Raw genomic sequence first — 18,932 nt, forward strand, 5'->3', positions numbered from 1 at the left:
ATGATAAATATATGCTAGGCAGATGATGATAGACAGATGATAGACAATAAATAGACATTAGATGGATAGATATATAGATGATAGATTGACAGAGATGATACATAGATAGATTGATATATATACTGTAGATAGATAAGATAGCTAGACTAGATAATTGATAGACAGACAAGATAGCTAACCAGTATATCACTTGATATATACACATCAAGAGTAGTTAATATAGTGGTTTTTTTTAGAATAGTTAATATTGTTAATGACTGCATTGGACAACTGTTAATATAATCTCTTAATAATAAAATCAACCAGGAAGATTGAATAGTTTATCAGCTATCCTCAATTTTGCACTCCAAAGATTTTTTGAATAGAGCCCTTACATCTTCTAGCCCAGTGTTTCCCAATCTTGGCAACCTTGAAGATGCCTGGACTTCAACTCCCAGAATTCCACAGCCAGCATTTGCTGGCTGGGGAATTCTGGGAGTTGAAGTCCAGGCATCTTCAAGGTTGCCAAGATTGGGAAACACTGTTCTAGCCAAAGGACAAGGATAATGGAAGTTACACAATAGGATGAGCCTATGAGACAGGCAAACCATCTCAAAGTTTCCATGGCAATTGGCATCCGTTTGTCCTGCAGCGTTTATCAAATGGGCTGCAGATTTTTCTACAGTAGCAGTCAAACTAGTTAGGGAAGAGGTCAAGGTAAATCATATGGCAGAAATACTTACCTTAAGCATGATAAACAGTACTATTCACTTCATGTCATCCAATACAGATTGAAAAGTATGTAACATTTTATTGGAAAAAGAGAGATACAGACCTATATCAATAAGTACAAATGAATGGATGTGAAAACTAATTTTAAAATCTGTACGTTTCGAGTATAAAATGTCTTTTCCTTAAATGTCTACTCTCGTCAAACTGTAGCGAGCACCTGGTGTATTTAACATGTTCTCATAAGTGTGATCTATATATTTGCGTGCAGTTTGGAAGAGAACAAAGATAGCAGTAAATGTTTAAAAAATACCCCTTAAGAAACCTCTAGCCGACAGTTGCAAATTTAGCCGACAGCAGGCTCTCTTAGTGCAGCAACACAACCTTAACAAAATCTAGGTGATATTTTTATTGCCACTGATTCTAATCAATAAATAGGAAAAATAATAAATAAGTCATAGAGGGTCTAACTTTAATCTGAGACCCCGAGTTTTGTAGGTAACACTGCAAGAAACTAGCGTTTTAATTTAAAACTGGTGAAGTATAAATTCTTATCCAACACTGAAATTGTGGTTGTGGTGAGTTTACAAAAACTATACACATAACACATTTTAAAAAACAATGCAGGGTTCTTTTCATGTAGAAAATACTGAGTAGAGGAGAAAACAACCCCTAGCAGTTCTATAAAAGTCCCTGTGAAATCCTAACGGAGAAATTGACTTCTTTTAAATGTTACCTAATAACCAAATCCAGTCCTTCAGCAAGGGACACAATTTAAAATTATGTACTTGAGTTTTGCGGAGGGGGGGGGGGTGTTGGAAAAAATAATATGAAAACCTTGTGCATTGAAACTACACAAATTTGTTGGAATAAAAAAGCAAATTGGCACCCCAGCCTTTGTGATTAAATGTGTGTCCCTAGCAGAAATATTCATATAGATGGCAAATGGAAGAATTCACTGGAATTTGTGTTCACATCTGTAGTGTATTGGGGCACATGTGTGAAACCAAGTAACAGAAAGCAAGAGAAGTTAAAATGTTCTCCATCTGTAATGTCCTTTCTGGTGAAGCAGGTAAAATAGTAACTACAGCAGATCCTTTTTGGATCAGGAATAAATAGTAATGACTTCCCGGCCACCTCCTCGAACTAGCAATACACGCTCCAAACCTTCCGTTAAAACTTCAAGAAATTCCATGTCTGGATCAGAAGTGTTAAGAAATATCAACATAATTGGAATTGTGAATGGAATGTCAAAACGTATGTGTCAAACAAATATGGTGGTACCTCTACTTAAGAACGCCTCTACTTAAGAACTTTTCTAGATAAGAACTGGGTGATCAAGATTTTTTTGCCTCTTCTTAAGAACCATTTTCTACTTAAGAACCCGAGCCCGGAAAAATTTCCCAGCTAATTTGAGAGCGGCACAAAGGCCCGGCCAGTTTCCTGCCATTCCCCCTTTAATCCCAGCCATCTCGGGCTTTTCTGGGCTGCCAGAGGAGCCTTTCGGTGGTGCTTAAGGCGGCTTTGGCAGTCCAGAGTGAACGAAGCATTTTCCTTTCTCTGGGCACTTGGAGAGGGATTAAACCTCTGCCAACGCCCAGAGAAAAGAAATGCTCCCTTCACTCTGGGCAGCCGAGGAGTCACCACAGCGAAGGAAAGGCGCCGGCTACAAAGCGAGCGAGCGAGAGGAGAGGGGAGCCCTTCAGCATGGGAAGGAAGAGGCAGCAGGTAGCAGGTATGGGAGGCAGCCTCACGCCAGGTGTATTGAAAGCGCGTGCTCCTCGCCACCTCAGAGCCTTATAGTTTTGGATTTTTTTGATTCCCCTCAACTCACCTTCTTCAGCAGTGACTCTCCTCCTCCTCCTCCCACCCAAATTCCAAGCTTTTAATTTCTTTCCTAATGGGTTTGCACACATTATTTGCTTTTACATTGATTCCTATGGGAAAAATTGCTTCTACTTAAGAACGTTTCTACTTAAGAACCTGGCCACGGAACGAATTAAGTTCTTAAGTAGAGGTACCACTGTATTCTGGAACTGCAAATGCGTTGGATAACTATTTGTCTGAAATGGCATAGAGCAGGGATGGCAAACCCTTTTTTACCTCGGGTGCCAAAAGCACATGCACGAGTGCCCACAACCATAATGCCCCCTGTGAATACACGCACGTGCATGTGTGCACGATCCCTTCTGATCCAGTTTCCCAAATTTAGGGAGCCTGAGGAGGGTGGAAATGGCCCAGTTCCTGATTTCCGGTGGCCCTGGCACTTGTTCCTTGGAACCTCAAATACATTTTTGGTTATATACCCATGCAACATAAAATTGCAATGGATAAATAACAATTACCAAGGAAAGATTGCACCAGGGGTGAAATCCAGCAGGTTCTGACAGGTTCTGGAGAACCAGTAGTGGAGATTTTCAATAGTTTGGAGAACCAGCAAATACCCCCTTCTGGCTGGTCCCAGAGTTGGGTGGGATTGGAGATTTTGCAGGATCCCTCCCCTGGAGTGGGGAGATTTTGCAGTATCATTCCTCTGCCGCGCCCACCAAGCCACGCCCACTAGGCCACACCACACCCGTCAACCACTCCCGCATAACTGCCAGTAAAAAAGAAAGGAGGATTTCACCACTGGTAGGGGTGAGGGGACTTTGGGCCTTCTGACAAAGCACACGATGCACCATCCACCTTTGTAATTCCATGGAAGTCTTCTCCTTTGAGCCGAGTTGAACATTTTGAGAGTTTTGTCCCGGAGATGGAAATGGTTGAAATAGCCTCTCTTCTTTTTTAGTCTTAGAGAAGCTCAGAATATTTTTATAGGGTGATATAGCTTAAGTTTTTGGAATAGGATGGGAATTAAAAGATGAGAATATGCTACCAGATCATTTGAGTTTGAGTCCCCAACTTCTAGAAGATACCTAGAAGATTGCTCCTAAAGGTTCTTTTCCAAAGACAATTGGACTTTCTTGGTTGTTTTTGTTTTCTCCTGAATAAGAAAAAACAAGGAAGTCCAGAAGCTTTTGGAAAAGCACCTTTGGGATAACCCTGAGTTGGACAATTGAGGTTCTCCATAGACATCCTGAAGACTGCTCATTCTTTATCATTTCTGGTCCTGTGGAGAAGGAATGAAAAGGCTTGCACTGATGCATCTGGAGGAATCTAGGCTGAAGAAACTTGATATAAACACTAAGAAACTTTTTGGTGCCAGCATCTTTAAAAATAATAACTGGAATTTAAAAATGGCTGAGAATGTGAGTGAAAACTGACATTTCATCAGATGTCAGCCTTCTCTCGACAGCTCATGCCAGAATGCTGGTGTTCGTGAGAGGTGGCAGCCTTGTGAGATTTCAGACCTTATTACCAGACTTTGCTTTATTAAAGACAAATATTGCTTCATATCTGTGGCATGAAGGCTGCTCTGAGTCACTTGATCTAATCACTGCTCAACTGCACCCTGGGAATGGGGATTTTGCAATATCCTTCCCTGCCACGCCAACCAAGCCACGCCCACAGAACTGGTAGTTAAAAAAAATTGCTTCACTGGATTGCACTATCCTGAATTATGGTCTAGGTCCGTGGTGGCAAAACTATGGCAACTTGTGCCAGAGGTGGCACACAGAGTCCTCTCTGGATACACAAGTTGTTGCCCAGCTGAGCTCCACCACATATACACATGCATCTCCTACTGGTCTTTGGGCGTCTTCTGTTGTGGTTGGATCACAGCCAGCATCTTTACTCACAGACTCTGAAGAGGAGGAACCGGGTGGGTCTGAGCATTATAGACCCATGTGGCTATCAGAGGAGTCAGATAGTGAAGGTGAGTAAGGGATAGAGATTGAGGGTCCTGCAAAGAATATAGAACACCCAGCTAGGGCCTTGTCCGGGTCTGATGAGGAGGGGGAGATTGTAGAAACATAGAAACATAGAAGACTGACGGCAGAAAAAGACCTCATGGTCCATCTAGTCTGCCCTTATACTATTTCCTGTATTTTATCTTAGGATGGATATATGTTTATCCCAGGCATGTTTAAATTCAGTTACTGTGGATTTACCAACCACGTCTGCTGGAAGTTTGTTCCAAGGATCTACTCCTCTTTCAGTAAAATAATATTTTCTCATGTTGCCTTTGATCATTCCCCCAACTAACTTCAGATTGTGTCCCCTTGTTCTTGTGTTCACTTTCCTATTAAAAACACTTCCCCCCTCGACCTTATTTAACCCTTTAACATATGTCAATGTTTCGATCATGTCCCCCCTTTTCCTTCTGTCCTCCAGACTATACAGATTGAGTTCATGAAGTCTTTCCTGATACGTTTTATGCTTAAGACCTTCCACCATTCTTGTAGCCCGTCTTTGGACCCATTCAATTTTGTCAATATCTTTTTGTAGGTGAGGTCTCCAGAACTGAACACAGTACTCCAAATGTGGTCTCACCAGCGCTCTATATAAGGGGATCACAATCTCCCTCTTCCTGCTTGTTATACCTCTAGCTATGCAGCCAAGCATCCTACTTGCTTTTCCTACCGCCCGACCACACTGCTCACCCATTTTGAGACTATCAGAAATCACTACCCCTATTTTAGATGCACAGGTGAGAAGAATGCGTGGGAGACAAGAGCAGTTACGCAGACGTACAGGGAGGCCTTGAATACTGTTGTGTGCAGTGTGTAATCACAGAGCATTTAAAAGGGGAGGAGACTGGGAGGTTCCCTTTGCAGGAGATCAACGTTTATACCTACAAGAGGGAAAGAGCAAGTTCAGAGTCCCCCCCCCCTTCTCAAATATTGCTGCAGTTTTAAAAAAAAAATTGTCTGTGAGTATTTCTGCTTCAACCAAGCTACAAGCTTTAAGTTACAACCCTGTTTTGGGAACATTCCTTATCAGTTTTGCCGCTTGCTTTGAATTTTGGCAGTCGACGGACGTTCTTTGCTTTAATTTGTGGTTTTCAACAAATTTGCTTCTACAATAGACTATTACACTTCCCAACTCTGTGTCTGAGTATTAACATAGAAACATAGAAATGTTTCTATTAGAAATTAAATTAATGGGGATTTAATTGTTGACTGGTTGTTGAGTCAAGACAACATCTGCCATGCATGCGCAGGAGGTATGGCGCATACTCTGGGCTGTGAGTGGATGCAGGGGGCATGGCACATGTGGGGGATATGTGAACATGTGGGGTGTGTGGGGTACATAGACAGGGGCATGCACATTGCATTTTAATGCACATTGTATTAGCACCTGCGTGCATACGGTTGGGGCAATCAGTCCGGAAAAGGTGAGCCACACTGGTCTAAATTATTGGGAAAATGAATTGTTTTTCTTAGGGAATTATATTTTGGGCACTTGAAGAGTCCAAGAAATAAGAGTCAAATTGCTAGCTAGCTAATGGAGACCTAACTAAATTTAGATGAATCCATCATAAGGTTCTACATTCAGACGGTTTTACACATTGTACATGGAACCATTGAAAAGGATACAGTTTTCATCCCCCTCCGTGTTTCTTGGTGGACCAGGCATGTTGAGAAGAACAAGTCGGGCATCATGCGATCGATTTACAATGACTTCATTCAATTTCACAGCAGTGTGCATCCTTCGGACGTTTGACTGGTCACTGGAGGGATCAAAATTACATAGAAATCAACAAGTCAGAAATAGCTTACCCCAAGAAATATTGTTGGGATCCAGTTTGGTGTGCAGCTAAAGGTGCCAGTTTAGAAACTAGGAGACTGTGAGTTCTACTGCTGCCTTAAGCACAAAACCAGCTGGGTGACTTTGGGCTGGTCACTCCCATTCAGTTCTCAGTAGGAGATTTGAAAATTTTTTGAAAATTTTGAAAAATCAATTAAGAAAACTTCAGTAAGTTGTCCAATGATTTTCCGCCGAGAATCAAGATTGTCTTGAAGGTAACACACACACACACACATTCAAATACACTGCTCAAAAAATTAAAGGGAACACTCGAATAACACATCCTAGATCTGAATGAAGTGACCTTATGGAAAATACATAACAACAAGAAAATTGGTATAGATAAAAACATTTAGTATACAAAGTGGAAAGATAGTAAATGTGTTAATTAATTATAGTATATTTTACTGAATAGCAATAATGTATTATTAAAGTGATAGATCTATAATACACCAAAAATGAGAATGTAACAATGCTAAACAATATGAATGAAATATTCTTTGAAAAGGAAAAAAAAAGATAAATAACTTGATAGACAAGAGAGAAGGGGAGCTTTCTCCCCTATTTTTAACAAAGTGAATTTTTGTATGTTTTTGTACTTCTTCTCTTTTCTTTCTTTGTTGCAGCCATGTTATTCTCTTTGATTCATATGCACATCCGTAAATACAAGGCTTGTTTACTTTGCTTTTAACTAATAATTTTTTAAAAGAAATATTCTCATTGAATACTTTGTTCAGTACAAAGTTGAATGGGCACAACAGCATGTGAAATTGATTGTCAATCAATGTTGCTTCCTAAGGGGACAGTTTGATTTTACAGAAGTTTGATTTACTTGGAGTTATATTGTGTTGTTTAAGGGTTCCCTTTATCTTTTTGAGCAGTGTACATAAAAACCCACACTTTGTTTTGGAAGGCCTCTCTGATACAAGTGATACCTAGTCGTCCTCTTAAGCAGAGGTCTTCAAACCTAGCAACTTTAAGACTTGTTGACTTCAACTCCCTGAATTCTCCAGCCACCTATGCTGGCTGGAGAATTCTGAGAGCTAAAGTCCACAAGTCTGAAAGTTGTCAAGTTGGAAACCTGAGCTCCATCTCCTTAAAGAAAATACTTGCTCAAATGTCAACAGTTGGGCATTCAAAACATATAAAAAATGATGGCACTGATCATTATAATAATGTGTTCTGTCTCTATTTACATATGAAAATGGATCTAGGAATAGTTCTTTTTCATTTCACTTAAGGAAAATTAATCAACTCCAATGCACACATCAGTCTTAATTAAGGTGGATGTGTGTATGTATGTTCATGGATTAGATGCTGCATGTGTACCGACATTAAACTTGGCCGTTGACAAAAACTGGATTGGAGGTGACATTAATAATGCAGATTATAGAGATGAACAAAAGTAAAAGAGCAGGAACGATTCATAACAATCTATTCCAGAGGTGGAGTAAAAACAGTCTTTACTTCTTGATCGCATGGAGTTAATTAAGAATTGCTATCTATGTGACTCCTGGGAGTCCCTTGGAGTGCAAGGCGATCCAACCGGTCAGTCCTAGAGGAGAATAACCCTGACTGCTCTTTAGAAGGCCGGATCCTAAAGATGAAATTCAAATACTCTTGCCACCTAATGAGAAGGAAGGACTCACTGGAGAAGAACCTAATGCTGGGAACGATGGAGGGCAAAAGAAGGAGGCAATAGAGAATGAGGTGGATGGATGGAGTCACTGAAGCAGTCGGTATGAGCTTAAATGAACTCCAGAGAATTGTAGAGGAACGTTGTCCATGGGATTGCGATGGGTGGGACATGACTTTGCAACTAACAACAACTACAACAATCTATATGGCATCTTTCAGATTCTCAATTTAAGTCTCTTTGGAAAGGCAAAGGAAGGGGAAGGGAGCGAAGACAGGAGGAAGAGGAGGAGGGCTGGCGATGTTTAATTAGACAATGCCATGTTTTTGGATCTTTTGGGAACTCCTACCAATTTAACCAGGAGAGGACATGATGCATCACATCATTCCTTAATTAAGGACTTCTGGCAGTAGTGGTGATTTCTTCCAGCTAGATTTTGCATCCAGGGCAATATAACTAATATTTTTTCATGGCATTAAGCAAAATAAATAAATAAATAAAAGCATCAGGATGAACACAGAGCCAATTCAACCAAACGTTTATGCAACACTATTGACCCGAAGGATTTGGGTCAAAGTAAAAACAGCAGAGCTTTCATTCCAGCACAGATCTTGTATGCTTACGGTTTAAGGCTGATGAGTTCTCGGAAGTTCTCCACCACATTATTTCCGATCTGCTTCTCAGAGTCATGTTTAGCTTTGGTCCAAGTCATCTGGATCTTTTCTGGGATTGCTTCCCCTTCATCTTCCTCATCGGAGTAAAGGCTCTCTAATCTTACGATTGAATGTCTGTCTTTCACCAGCTGAGCCTAGAAGAACAAATGGTGGGGAATGGTGGTTCTCCAAAGAACCGAGTCCACCGAGAGGGGCGGCATACAAATCAAATCAAATCAAATCAAATCAAATCAAATCAATCAATCAATCAATCAAGAAATAAATATGGAGTATCTTGGGATGAGCAAAATATCACGATTGATTGGTAATGTAGCCAAGTCATATAGACCAGGGGTCTCCAAACTTGGCAACTTTAAGACTTGTGGACTTCAACTCCCAGAGTTCCTCAATCAGCAGAGACCCTTCTGGCCTCTTCTAACTCTATCATTCATGGCTGGCTGAGGAATTCTGGGAGTTGAAGTCCACAAGTCTTAAAGTTGCCAAGGTTGGAGACCCGTGATATAGACAGAATGTCATTTCAGCCAATGACCAATAAAGATACAATCCATAAAATGAACAACAGGAATTATTAGCAACCATTTGAGAGCGAAGCTTACACATATCATAGCAAAGTTTTGATACTTTTAGAGAAATATATTTATCTTGATTAATTAAATAAAAGTTGAGAGTTTAAATAAAATTTAAATAAAAGAAAGGAATCTACTGAAGATGAATATCGTTGCAGACCTGGCAATGCAGAAGAACTTGGGCTATGCTCCAGAGGTGCTTTTTCAAGAGGCAACTGGACTTTCTTGTTTCTCTCTGAAGGTGTTTTGATTCTCATCCAAGTCACTGAGAGCTGAAAAAACTTCTTGGATGAGAAATGAAACATCTTCAAAGATAAATCAGAGAGTCCAGCTGCTTCTTTAAAAAGCACTTTTGGGACAATGACCTGGATGGCTGAGAATCCCCTAGACATTTAAACACGAGCTGCTGTATTTGTAGTAACCTTATCACGGGAACAGGATTGGGTTTCATAAGGGATATTGGTCTGTCTAAGCCTCGTACCGATCAGAAATAAAGAGCCACACATACTGATTCAAGTTTTGATTATAAGCAAAATCTATTGGCAAAGCAAATCATGCAACCCATTGGTTAATGCTAAGGAACTCATGCTGGCAGTGATTTCTTTCTAATGAGCTGAAGATAAGGAAAGCCCAGGCTGTGAGCCAAGGGGCTATAAATCTTTAGTCCTTGAAGTTTCTCTGGCAGCTTGGACAAAACTTACATTTTAGGGAAAAAGTGCAAAACGTAATACAGACATGAAGGGGAAGGATTGGGACTCAGAAAGTCCTCCCAGCTTCGATTCTCCAGCAACCATGATGAGGAATGTTGTTCGCCACACTCCCTTCCTCTTAGGAAGTCCCTTATATACTGACAAGGCGTGACCAAGGGTTCCATAGATCATAGATTAACACCAAGAACCCCACTTTTTCAGATATTCCTGTCTAGACCTTTGCATCTAATAGGGGGGCCTCCTCCTCTGATTTCTCCGACTCACTAAGTCCCATAACTGGGGGTGTTACAGTCTCTGGTGGTTCCTCAGTCTCTAATTCCCCTTCACTCTCACTCTCAGATGGCAATAACATTGGCCTGAGATGCCCGTAATCCTCCGTTTCCTGGTCCTCAAAATCCGTGACCAGCTGAGCCGGATGTGGACCACTCACAACAGGTACTAGGTCAAAGTGACTTATTGTTATATATAATTTTGTACGAGGATTTACAACATCTCACAATGCAGGACTCCTCTATGGTTTGTCCTAGATGTCTATAGATAATCCTACAGCCTATTGGTTTTGCCATCCTTGCTTCAAAAATAACCCAACTGATGGTCACTCCACCCATCATTTTGCGATGGCGATTAGAAGACATACCTCCCTCTCTCTTTCTGTTTTGGTCAGCCGCATCTGCCTCAGCATTTGAGATCTCTGCTCCATCATCAAGGTCCGCTCGTAAGTGTAGGCCGAGATGTCACTGTTTTGCTAAAGGAAGCATAAAGACCGTGTTGGAACCAGGCTCACAATACTTAGACCAGCCCCCAAAGGACAGGAGAGGTCCATTACCATTTCCACCACTTCTACTTCGGCCTCGATTCGGAGGTGGTAAAGAAAGACCGCCAGATCTTTCTTCATTTGGATGCTGTTGTCGTCCATCTGGGCCACGGTGAAAATTCGCATTTTGCACTTCCGCCAAACCTGTAGAGGTAAAAAAAACCTCTTATCCTCTCAGAAACGGTTCAGTCCATTCTGCAGAGTTCAATGAAGTTGGTAAAACATGCTTTTATAGAAAGGTTATTTGACAGGTTCAGGCCATTGTGCAAATATATGCAGGTCAGTGATGGGCTCCTATGGGTACAGTCAGGAATGCAGAACCGGTAGAAAAATTTTAAATCCCACCCCGCCTTTCTGGGTTTGTTTTTCCTATCACAATAAATGAGGTTGAATGTGCATGAGTGTGTTTCTACATACATATATTTTTGTGTGCCTGTGTGTAATATGTATGTACACATATGACATATATACATTGTTGTGGTTGGCTCTGGGCCAGCTCCTGCTCCAAGGACTGTGGGGGTTGATGTGGGAGAATCCTCATATTATCAGAGGGCGGTTTTACTGCCAACAGCTTCCGACAGTGAAGCGTCTGTGTCAGAAGAAGATTCTGGAAGTGAAGTAGGATCAACGGAGGAGGTAATTACAGGCAGCCCATTAGATAATTACCCCATTAGTGAACCATCATCATTATTATCATTGTTAGATGCAGAAGAGGAGGCATTCATAGATGTTCGCAGACACAGGTTGATGTCAAGGAAGGAACAACTGCGTAAGCATTATAGGAAATAAGGGAGAACATCTATGGCTGGGGCAATTAGGTTAATGGGGTTGCTGATAAATTGCCAGCGTTGTTGCCTCTCGGCGTGGGAGTTTATCCGTTTGGAGAGAGAACTGTATTTTACGTCAGGATTTTACAAGGACTCTTTGAACTGTTTCAGGATTTTACCAGGACTCTTGGACCAATTCACAGTTAAGTTTGGCTTGAGGACTCTTGAAGGGGTGTGTGGCTGTGACGTCTTCACAGCTGCCTTTATCTGTTTTTCTTTTGTTTTGACTTATCACAGACTTCAAAGTTTCTGGTTTGTGGGAGAGCACTTTGGCTGATAAAAGTGGGTTTGGATCGTATTTTTTCTTTGTAACAAACTGCCTTTGTTTACCTTATAAGAGAGTGTGTATTTGAATTTCCACTTCAGATTTAATTGGGGCTTGTAACGTGATGCCCAGCATAACATACATGGAATTAAATAGTAAATTTTGGATGTTCAGGAATAGTAAATAGGGAAATTCTATCTCTTTGCGGTGAGGAGAGGCCAGGCACCCTTAATCCTAACCCTAACCCAAACCTGACGTGAGTAACGTCAAGTTGGCCACCTTTAAGCCAGTCACAGGATCTTTAAGCCAGCGTTTCCCAACCGGTGTGCCGCGGCATACTAGTGTGCCGCGAGACACGGTCAGGTGTGCTGCGAAGCTCCTAGGGAAGCTCCAGCTGGGCGGGGCGCTGCTGGTGCCGGACCGCCGGTGCCTCCGACCTGGAGCTCCCACTCGCAACTTTCTTGCCCGATCTGCCCCCTCTCCTCCTCCTCCGCCCCCTGCCTTGGGGCGTGACTTCTCTCGCGGTGGCTTCAGCTCCTTGGGACGAAAGCGCTCCCAGCCAAAGGGCTGCAAGAGGGGCGGGGCGGGCTTTCCTGAAACGGGCGGAGAAAGCCCTCTCTCGCAGCCCCCTGGCTGGGAGCGCTTTCGCTGCAAGAGAGGGCTTTCTCCGTCCGTTTCGGGAATGCCCGCCCCGCCCCTCTCGCGCCGCTCCCCTTTTCTCTCAGCCCTCCCTGGCTTCGCTTCTCAATCCCTCCCTCCTTCCATCTTTCCTTCCCCTCAGCTGTTCTGTCTGGGGGTCTCCCGCTCTTCCCTTCCCCGCCTCCCAGGCTTTGCCTTCGCCACCCCCACCCCTTTTTTGGTTGGCAAGGAGTCCTTTGCCGCATCCCGCAGTTCGCACTCGGCTCGAGGCCGCTTTCCCTGGCTGCGCTCGGAACCGACAGGGCGCTGCCCTTTCTCTCTCTCTCTCTCTCTCTCTCCCGTGAGGCAGGGGAAGGGGAAAAAAAGCAAAAAAACCCTTCTTGCAGCGGGCCTGTGCGCGCGCTCGTGCCCGCGCTCGTCCCTTCAGCAGCGAGGGAGGGAAGTCAGAGGGTGAGGGAGCGAGTGAGCACTCTTGTCCTCGGTGCCCTCTACAGCCTTCCTTCCTTCTTCTTTGCTGCCGCTGAGGGACGGAGAGAAAGATAGAAAGGAAAGAGGGAGGGAGAGATAGAAAGGAAGGAGGGAGGGAGGGAGAGATAGAAAGGAAAGAGGGAGAGATAGAAAGGAAAGAGGGAGGGAGGAAAGAGGGAGGGAGATACAATGGAAAGAGGGAGGGAGGGAGAAATAGAGTGAAATGGAGGAAGATATTTTTTTGTCCAAACTTTTCTTTAGCCCCCCCGCACCCCCCCCACCCGAGAGAGAGAGACAGAGAGAGAGAAAGAGAGACATAGCAAGAGAGAGAGAGAAAGAGATAGCAAGAGAGACAGAGAGAGACAGAGAAAGAGAGATAGCAAGAGAGAGAAAGAGACAGAGAAAGAAAGAGATAGCAAGAGAGACAGAGAAAGAAAGAGAGACAGATAGCAAGAGAGACAGAGAGAGAGACAGAGAGAGACAGAGAAAGAGATAGAGAGAGAAAGAAAGAGACAGAGAAAGAGAGACAGAGAAAGAGAGAGAAAGAGAGAGAATGAAAGAGAGATAGCAAGAGAGGCAGAGAGAGAGAAAGGGAGAGAGAAAGACATAGAGGGAGGGAAGGAGGGAGAGAGAAAGAGAGCAAAAAAGAGAGGAAGAAAGAAAGATGGAGAGAAAGAAGGGAAGGAAGGAAGAGAGAGAAAGAGGGAGGGAGAAATAGAGTGAAATGGAGGAAGAGATATTTTTTGTCCAAACTTTTCTTTAGCCCCCCCGCGCCCCCCACCCGAGAGAGAGAGACAGAGAGAGAAAGAGAGACATAGCAAGAGAGAGAGAGAGAAAGAGATAGCAAGAGAGAGAGAGAGAAAGAGGGAGAAAGAGATAGCAAGAGAGAGAGAGAAAGAGATAGCAAGAGAGACAGAGAGAGACAGAGAAAGAGAGAGAAAGAGAGATAGCAAGAGAAAGAGAGACAGAGAGAGAGAGAAAGAAAGAGATAGCAAGAGAGACAGAGAAAGAAAGAGAGAGATAGCAAGAGAGACAGAGAGAGAGACAGAGAGAGAGATAGAGAGAGAAAGAGACAGAGAAAGAGAGAGAAAGAGAGAGAATGAAAGAGAGATAGCAAGAGAGGCAGAGAGAGCAAGGGAGAGAGAAAGACATAGAGGGAGGGAAGGAGGGAGAGAGAAAGAGAGCAAAAAAGAGAGGAAGAAAGAAAGATGGAGAGAGAAAGAAGGGAAGGAAGGAAGAGAGAGAAAGAGGGAGGGAGAAATAGAGTGAAATGGAGGAAGAGATATTTTTTTTGTCCAAACTTTTCTTTAGCCCCCTCGCGCCCCCCCGTTCAGTGTTCCCCAGGATTTTGAAAATATGAATAATGTGCCGCGGCTCAAAAAAGGTTGGGAAACACTGCTTTAAGCCACCCCAGTCACATGATTGTCAAGCCACCCCCACCTGGTCACATGGCTGGCAAGCCACACCCACAAAATAAGCCACGCCCACAGGGTGGCAGTAAAATTTTCAGCCCTTCAGGCCCCTAAACAGCATGAGAGAGACAGTTTGGCCTGGTGGGTTAAGTCATCAGGCTAGAAAGCGAGAAAGTCCCATCTTAGCCATGAATGCCAGCTTGGTGTCTTAGGGCCATCCATATGCTCTCAGCCCAACTCACTTCACAGGCTTACGGCTGTGGAAAAAATAGGAGGAGGAAGGTGTGTTGGATATGTTAGCTATAGGGGTGGGCTTCAAGAATTTTAGCAAGGTGTTCTCTGCCTGGTGGGTGAGTGGGTGTGGTCATGGGGGGCGTGGCCTAGTCAGCCTCCTACATCACGGTGGGTGGGAGGTGCCTTCCCCAGCCTCCAGAGGCTTTCCTTGAGCCCCTTGGAGTGTAAAAATGACCTCCTCAGGCTCCAGACCGGAGGCCCTCTAGAAGCCAGAAACAGACCTGCTTCCGGCCTTCCCAAACTTCCAGTAGGCCTCCTCAAGCCTCTGCACACGCCCTTCATCAGTGATGGCGAACCTTTTTTCCGCATTCACAAACGCCCATAATTCAAACGGCCTGTTTCCCAAGCTCTGGTGGGCCCAGTAGGCTCATGTTTCACCCTCCCCAGGCTCCACAGGCTTCCCTGGTGCCAGGGGAGGGTAAAAATACCCTTCCCCATTCCCCTGGAGGCTCTCTGGAACCCAAAACCACCATCCAAGAGCCTCTGGGCGAGCCAAAACTCAGCTGGTCAGGACATACATGCATGTTTGAGCTGAGTTAGGGCAACAGCTCATGTGCCAGCAGATATAGCTCCGCTTGCCACCTGTGGCACCTGTGCCATAGGTTCGCTATCACTGCCCTACATCCAAAATGGGCCCCGTGGTGATTCCTGGGAGGAGAGGGCAGGACCAGTGAGGAATGGGATTTGTGTGGAGAGGGGTTTTCCGAACTACACACAATCTTAGCTAGAACCCCTGTGAACCCCCAGAACCCAGCTCTGGTTAGCTACCTTGAATTATTTATAAAAATAATAAAAGGAAGAAGTTAAAAAAAACACCCTAACTAAATAACTAAAATATACCTCTTTCTATACATCCTGTGTATATTAAAAAAACAGGACATGAAATTGATTTCGAAAAAACTAAATTACTTTCCAAAACAGAACACGTATATAAAAGAATAATCATGGAAGCCATAGAGATAGAAAAACACCCCCTCTGTATGGATAAACGTGATGACACGTCCCGCCTACCAGAAATTTGGAAACCAGCCCTAAATAAAAAACATATCATAATCATCACCATGTCAATCCTTCAACTAAATGTGATTCCACCAACCAATCAAATCATTAAAACATAGCCACCCAATCTATTTGCTACATTCAAACCAAATCTCCATCCCCACCACTATTTATAAGGAACAAATGGCAGTTGCAAACAAACTATATTTACAGCAGCACGAAGCTTTCAACTTCAGCCTGATGATGGTGAATGTGATTTCACCGAAATGTCGCGTTGACATGCAAAATATTACACGGGGCAAAACCCGAATTGTAAGCTTCGTGCTGCTGTAGATATAGTATATATATATTTGTACGTAAGCAAAAACAAGACTACAAACTAATCAGCATTTGGTAAACACCAGCATTTCCATGCAATGCCTCTTTGTATAGGTGTGTGAGTCACAGGTCACATATTGTTCCCAATTCCCCACCCACAGGGCACCCACATCAATCATCTGAACTTGGGCCACATGAATGAGTAAGGTATCTAGCCTGGTCACTTTATGGGGGATTGAGAGAGAAATCATCAACTTCTCTAATCACAATAAAAATGAGTTTCTTTTTTTTTTGGAAATGTAATCCAAGAAATACATACAAATAGTCCATGGTCTCCTGCTTGGGCAGGGGGTTGGAGTAGGAGACAGAAGGATGAAAAGCCTCCTTACTTTGTGCTGTTTGAGGAGAAACGGAAGAAGCATCAACATGCCTCCATCGTGCACGATCCACCACACGTCGATGTTCCCTTCATTGTAACGCTCGTGATTGCTGGGATAGAAGGACACATTTTTCGGCACAAGCAAGGCGAGGTGGGCTGCAGTTGTGCAACGGACGGTATCTGAATTTTATTTTTTAAAAAAGAGGGAAGACATTGTTGCCGAGAGTCGAATCTGGTTAGTTGCAGAACTGGATTTTAATTATATCTCATGCTTGAAAACCCGCTAGGCATTGGTCATTGTTTTAGACATATTTGTTTATATATACAGAGAAACAGAATCTGTCTGGATATACAGAGCTACGCAGTAGGACTTGACAAGATACCAGAATTTATATCGTGGCAATTTAGAAACCAGTGCAGAGAAATAACAAAGACACTTTTAAAAGAAATATTAAGAAAGGATGGAATAAGAAAGGATACAGAAGACTTAGGAAGAATTGCACATACAAAAATTTTATGGGCAGATGGATTTTTTTACTCAGATTAAAATCCATCCATACCAGTGTTTTCAACAGAAATCCTTGCAAACCCACAACAGTATTAACCATCTTTTTGAGCAGCAGAATATCCTTATTTCGAATTCTAAATACAGTGGTACCTATACTTACGAACTTAATTCGTTCCATGACCAGGTTCTTAAGTACAAACCCACAGGGAGGTGGAGGCCCTGTTTCCTCCCAGGAGATTCCTAGAGAGGCACCACAGAGGCTTCTGCCCACCTTTTTCGGCCCTGTTTCCTCCCAGGAGATTCCTAGAGAGGCCCCATGGAGGCTTCTCCCTGCCTTTTCCGGCCCTGTTTCCTCCCAGGAGATACCTAGACCACAGAGGCTTCTGTCCACCTTTTTCGACCCTGTTTCCTCCCAGGAGATTCCTAGAGAGGCCCCATGGAGGCTTCTCCCTGCCTTTTCCGGTCCTGTTTCCTCCCAGGAGATTCCTAGAGAGGCACCACAGAGGCTTCTGCCCACCTTTTTCGGCCCTGTTTCCTCCCAGGAGATTCCTAGACCACAGAGGCTTCTGTCCACCTTTTTCGGCCCTGTTTCCTCCCAGGAGATTCCTAGAGAGACCCCATGGAGGCTTCTGCCCACCTTTTTCGGCCCTGTTTCCTCCCAGGAGATTCCTAGAGAGGCCCCACGGAGACTTCTTCCTGCCTTTTCTGGTTACAATTTCGGAGGCTCAGGTTTGTAAGTGGAAAATGGTTCTTGAGAAGAGCTAAAAAAATCTTGAGCACCCAATACTTATCTATAAAAGTTCGTAAATAGAGGCGTTCTTAGGTAGAGGTACCACTGTAATTCGTTTCTACTACTCACCATGGAAAACAATGCTTGAATCATGCTCGAGAAGGGAAGCCAGCCAAGAAGAACGCTAACCAATATCCTTTGAAACTTACCTATAAAGGTTTTCCAAGCCCTAGAATCTTCACTCTGCCTCCAGCCGTAGGGCCACCCCAAAACTACAGTGTTGTGCTTCATGCCACCCAATCCACAGGACTGTATTAAGTGTGAAATGCCATCACGGACTTTATTGGCCACAACAACTTGACAAAATCCTTTGACCTTCTCGATCTCAATCATGTTCTTGATGGTCTGGAAAGACAACCAAGGAGACCCAAGGGTCATCATTATGGGAAGCTGGACAGGAGACCATTAATACACACAAAGATCTGTCCCTTTTACAGAGGATAAATCATACTTCATTTTAGAAATATTTGTTGGCCCCCACATGACCAATGGGGCAGAGATTTTAAACCCATGTATGCTTAAAGACTATTCATTTAGTCACAATAGGGTGGGAAGAGACTAAATTGAATGCATACAAATCCTAAAAATAATAAATAAATTGAATGCAGATTACACGAAAAACTCACGATGAAGTAAATTGCAGTCGTGAGATTAGAATGTAGAATCTAGAATAATAGGAGCTAGAAGGGACCCTGGACGTTGTGTAGCCTGCAGTGCTGCACTCTAACCACTGTGTCCTCTGAAATTATACCACAAATATTATACCTGTGGCAGTTCATAGATGAGCTTAAAATATGCAGTTTACAATATTAATAAATCTGGCTGTAGTAGCTTTGACAGTTCGTTTCTGACAAATAAAAACTATATATCCCCCACAATTGATTAGTTAAGATGTATCCAACCCGAAGTAATGTTTAAAGCAAAAATAAATGTGTCTTTAACCAATGACATTTTGCTTAGTAAGATATTTATGAACTGGGAGAGCCATGTTAATAAGGTTAGCCAATGAATAGGCATAGCAACTAAGTCAGCCAATAGGAGCTAACCACTTCTAGTCTGTGCAGAGAATTGAAACTGAAAGGCTGGATGTGGCTCAGTCTACTCTGCTCTCTTGTCCACTATGTGCTTGTCTGCTGCTGAAATGAAATTAACTCTTCTGCTTGTACCTGCTTTCTTGTACCTACATTGAAGAAGAACTCTGCTAATAGTATTGTAAATTCATCTGTTATTATGTTTA

At 43.2% G+C, this 18,932-nt stretch overlaps 1 protein-coding gene across 1 annotated transcript in view; it reads right to left on the reverse strand.

Annotated features, from left to right (window-relative positions):
• Positions 1–770: 770 nt before the first annotated feature.
• Positions 771–18,932, reverse strand: part of SLC12A4 (solute carrier family 12 member 4) — a 109,641-nt gene continuing 91,479 nt past the window's right edge. The window contains exons 18-24 of the mRNA XM_070760460.1: positions 17,845–18,040; positions 16,408–16,577; positions 10,809–10,940; positions 10,620–10,727; positions 8,656–8,840; positions 6,186–6,319; positions 771–1,905 (exon numbers count right to left, since the gene is read on the reverse strand). Of these exons, the coding sequence (XP_070616561.1) occupies positions 1,814–1,905; positions 6,186–6,319; positions 8,656–8,840; positions 10,620–10,727; positions 10,809–10,940; positions 16,408–16,577; positions 17,845–18,040 (1,017 nt within the window). The 3' untranslated portion in view covers positions 771–1,813. The remainder of the gene's footprint in view (positions 1,906–6,185; positions 6,320–8,655; positions 8,841–10,619; positions 10,728–10,808; positions 10,941–16,407; positions 16,578–17,844; positions 18,041–18,932) is intronic.

The sequence above is a fragment of the Erythrolamprus reginae genome, chromosome 9 (assembly GCF_031021105.1).
Source record: "Erythrolamprus reginae isolate rEryReg1 chromosome 9, rEryReg1.hap1, whole genome shotgun sequence".
NCBI classification, from domain to species: domain Eukaryota; kingdom Metazoa; phylum Chordata; class Lepidosauria; order Squamata; family Dipsadidae; genus Erythrolamprus; species Erythrolamprus reginae.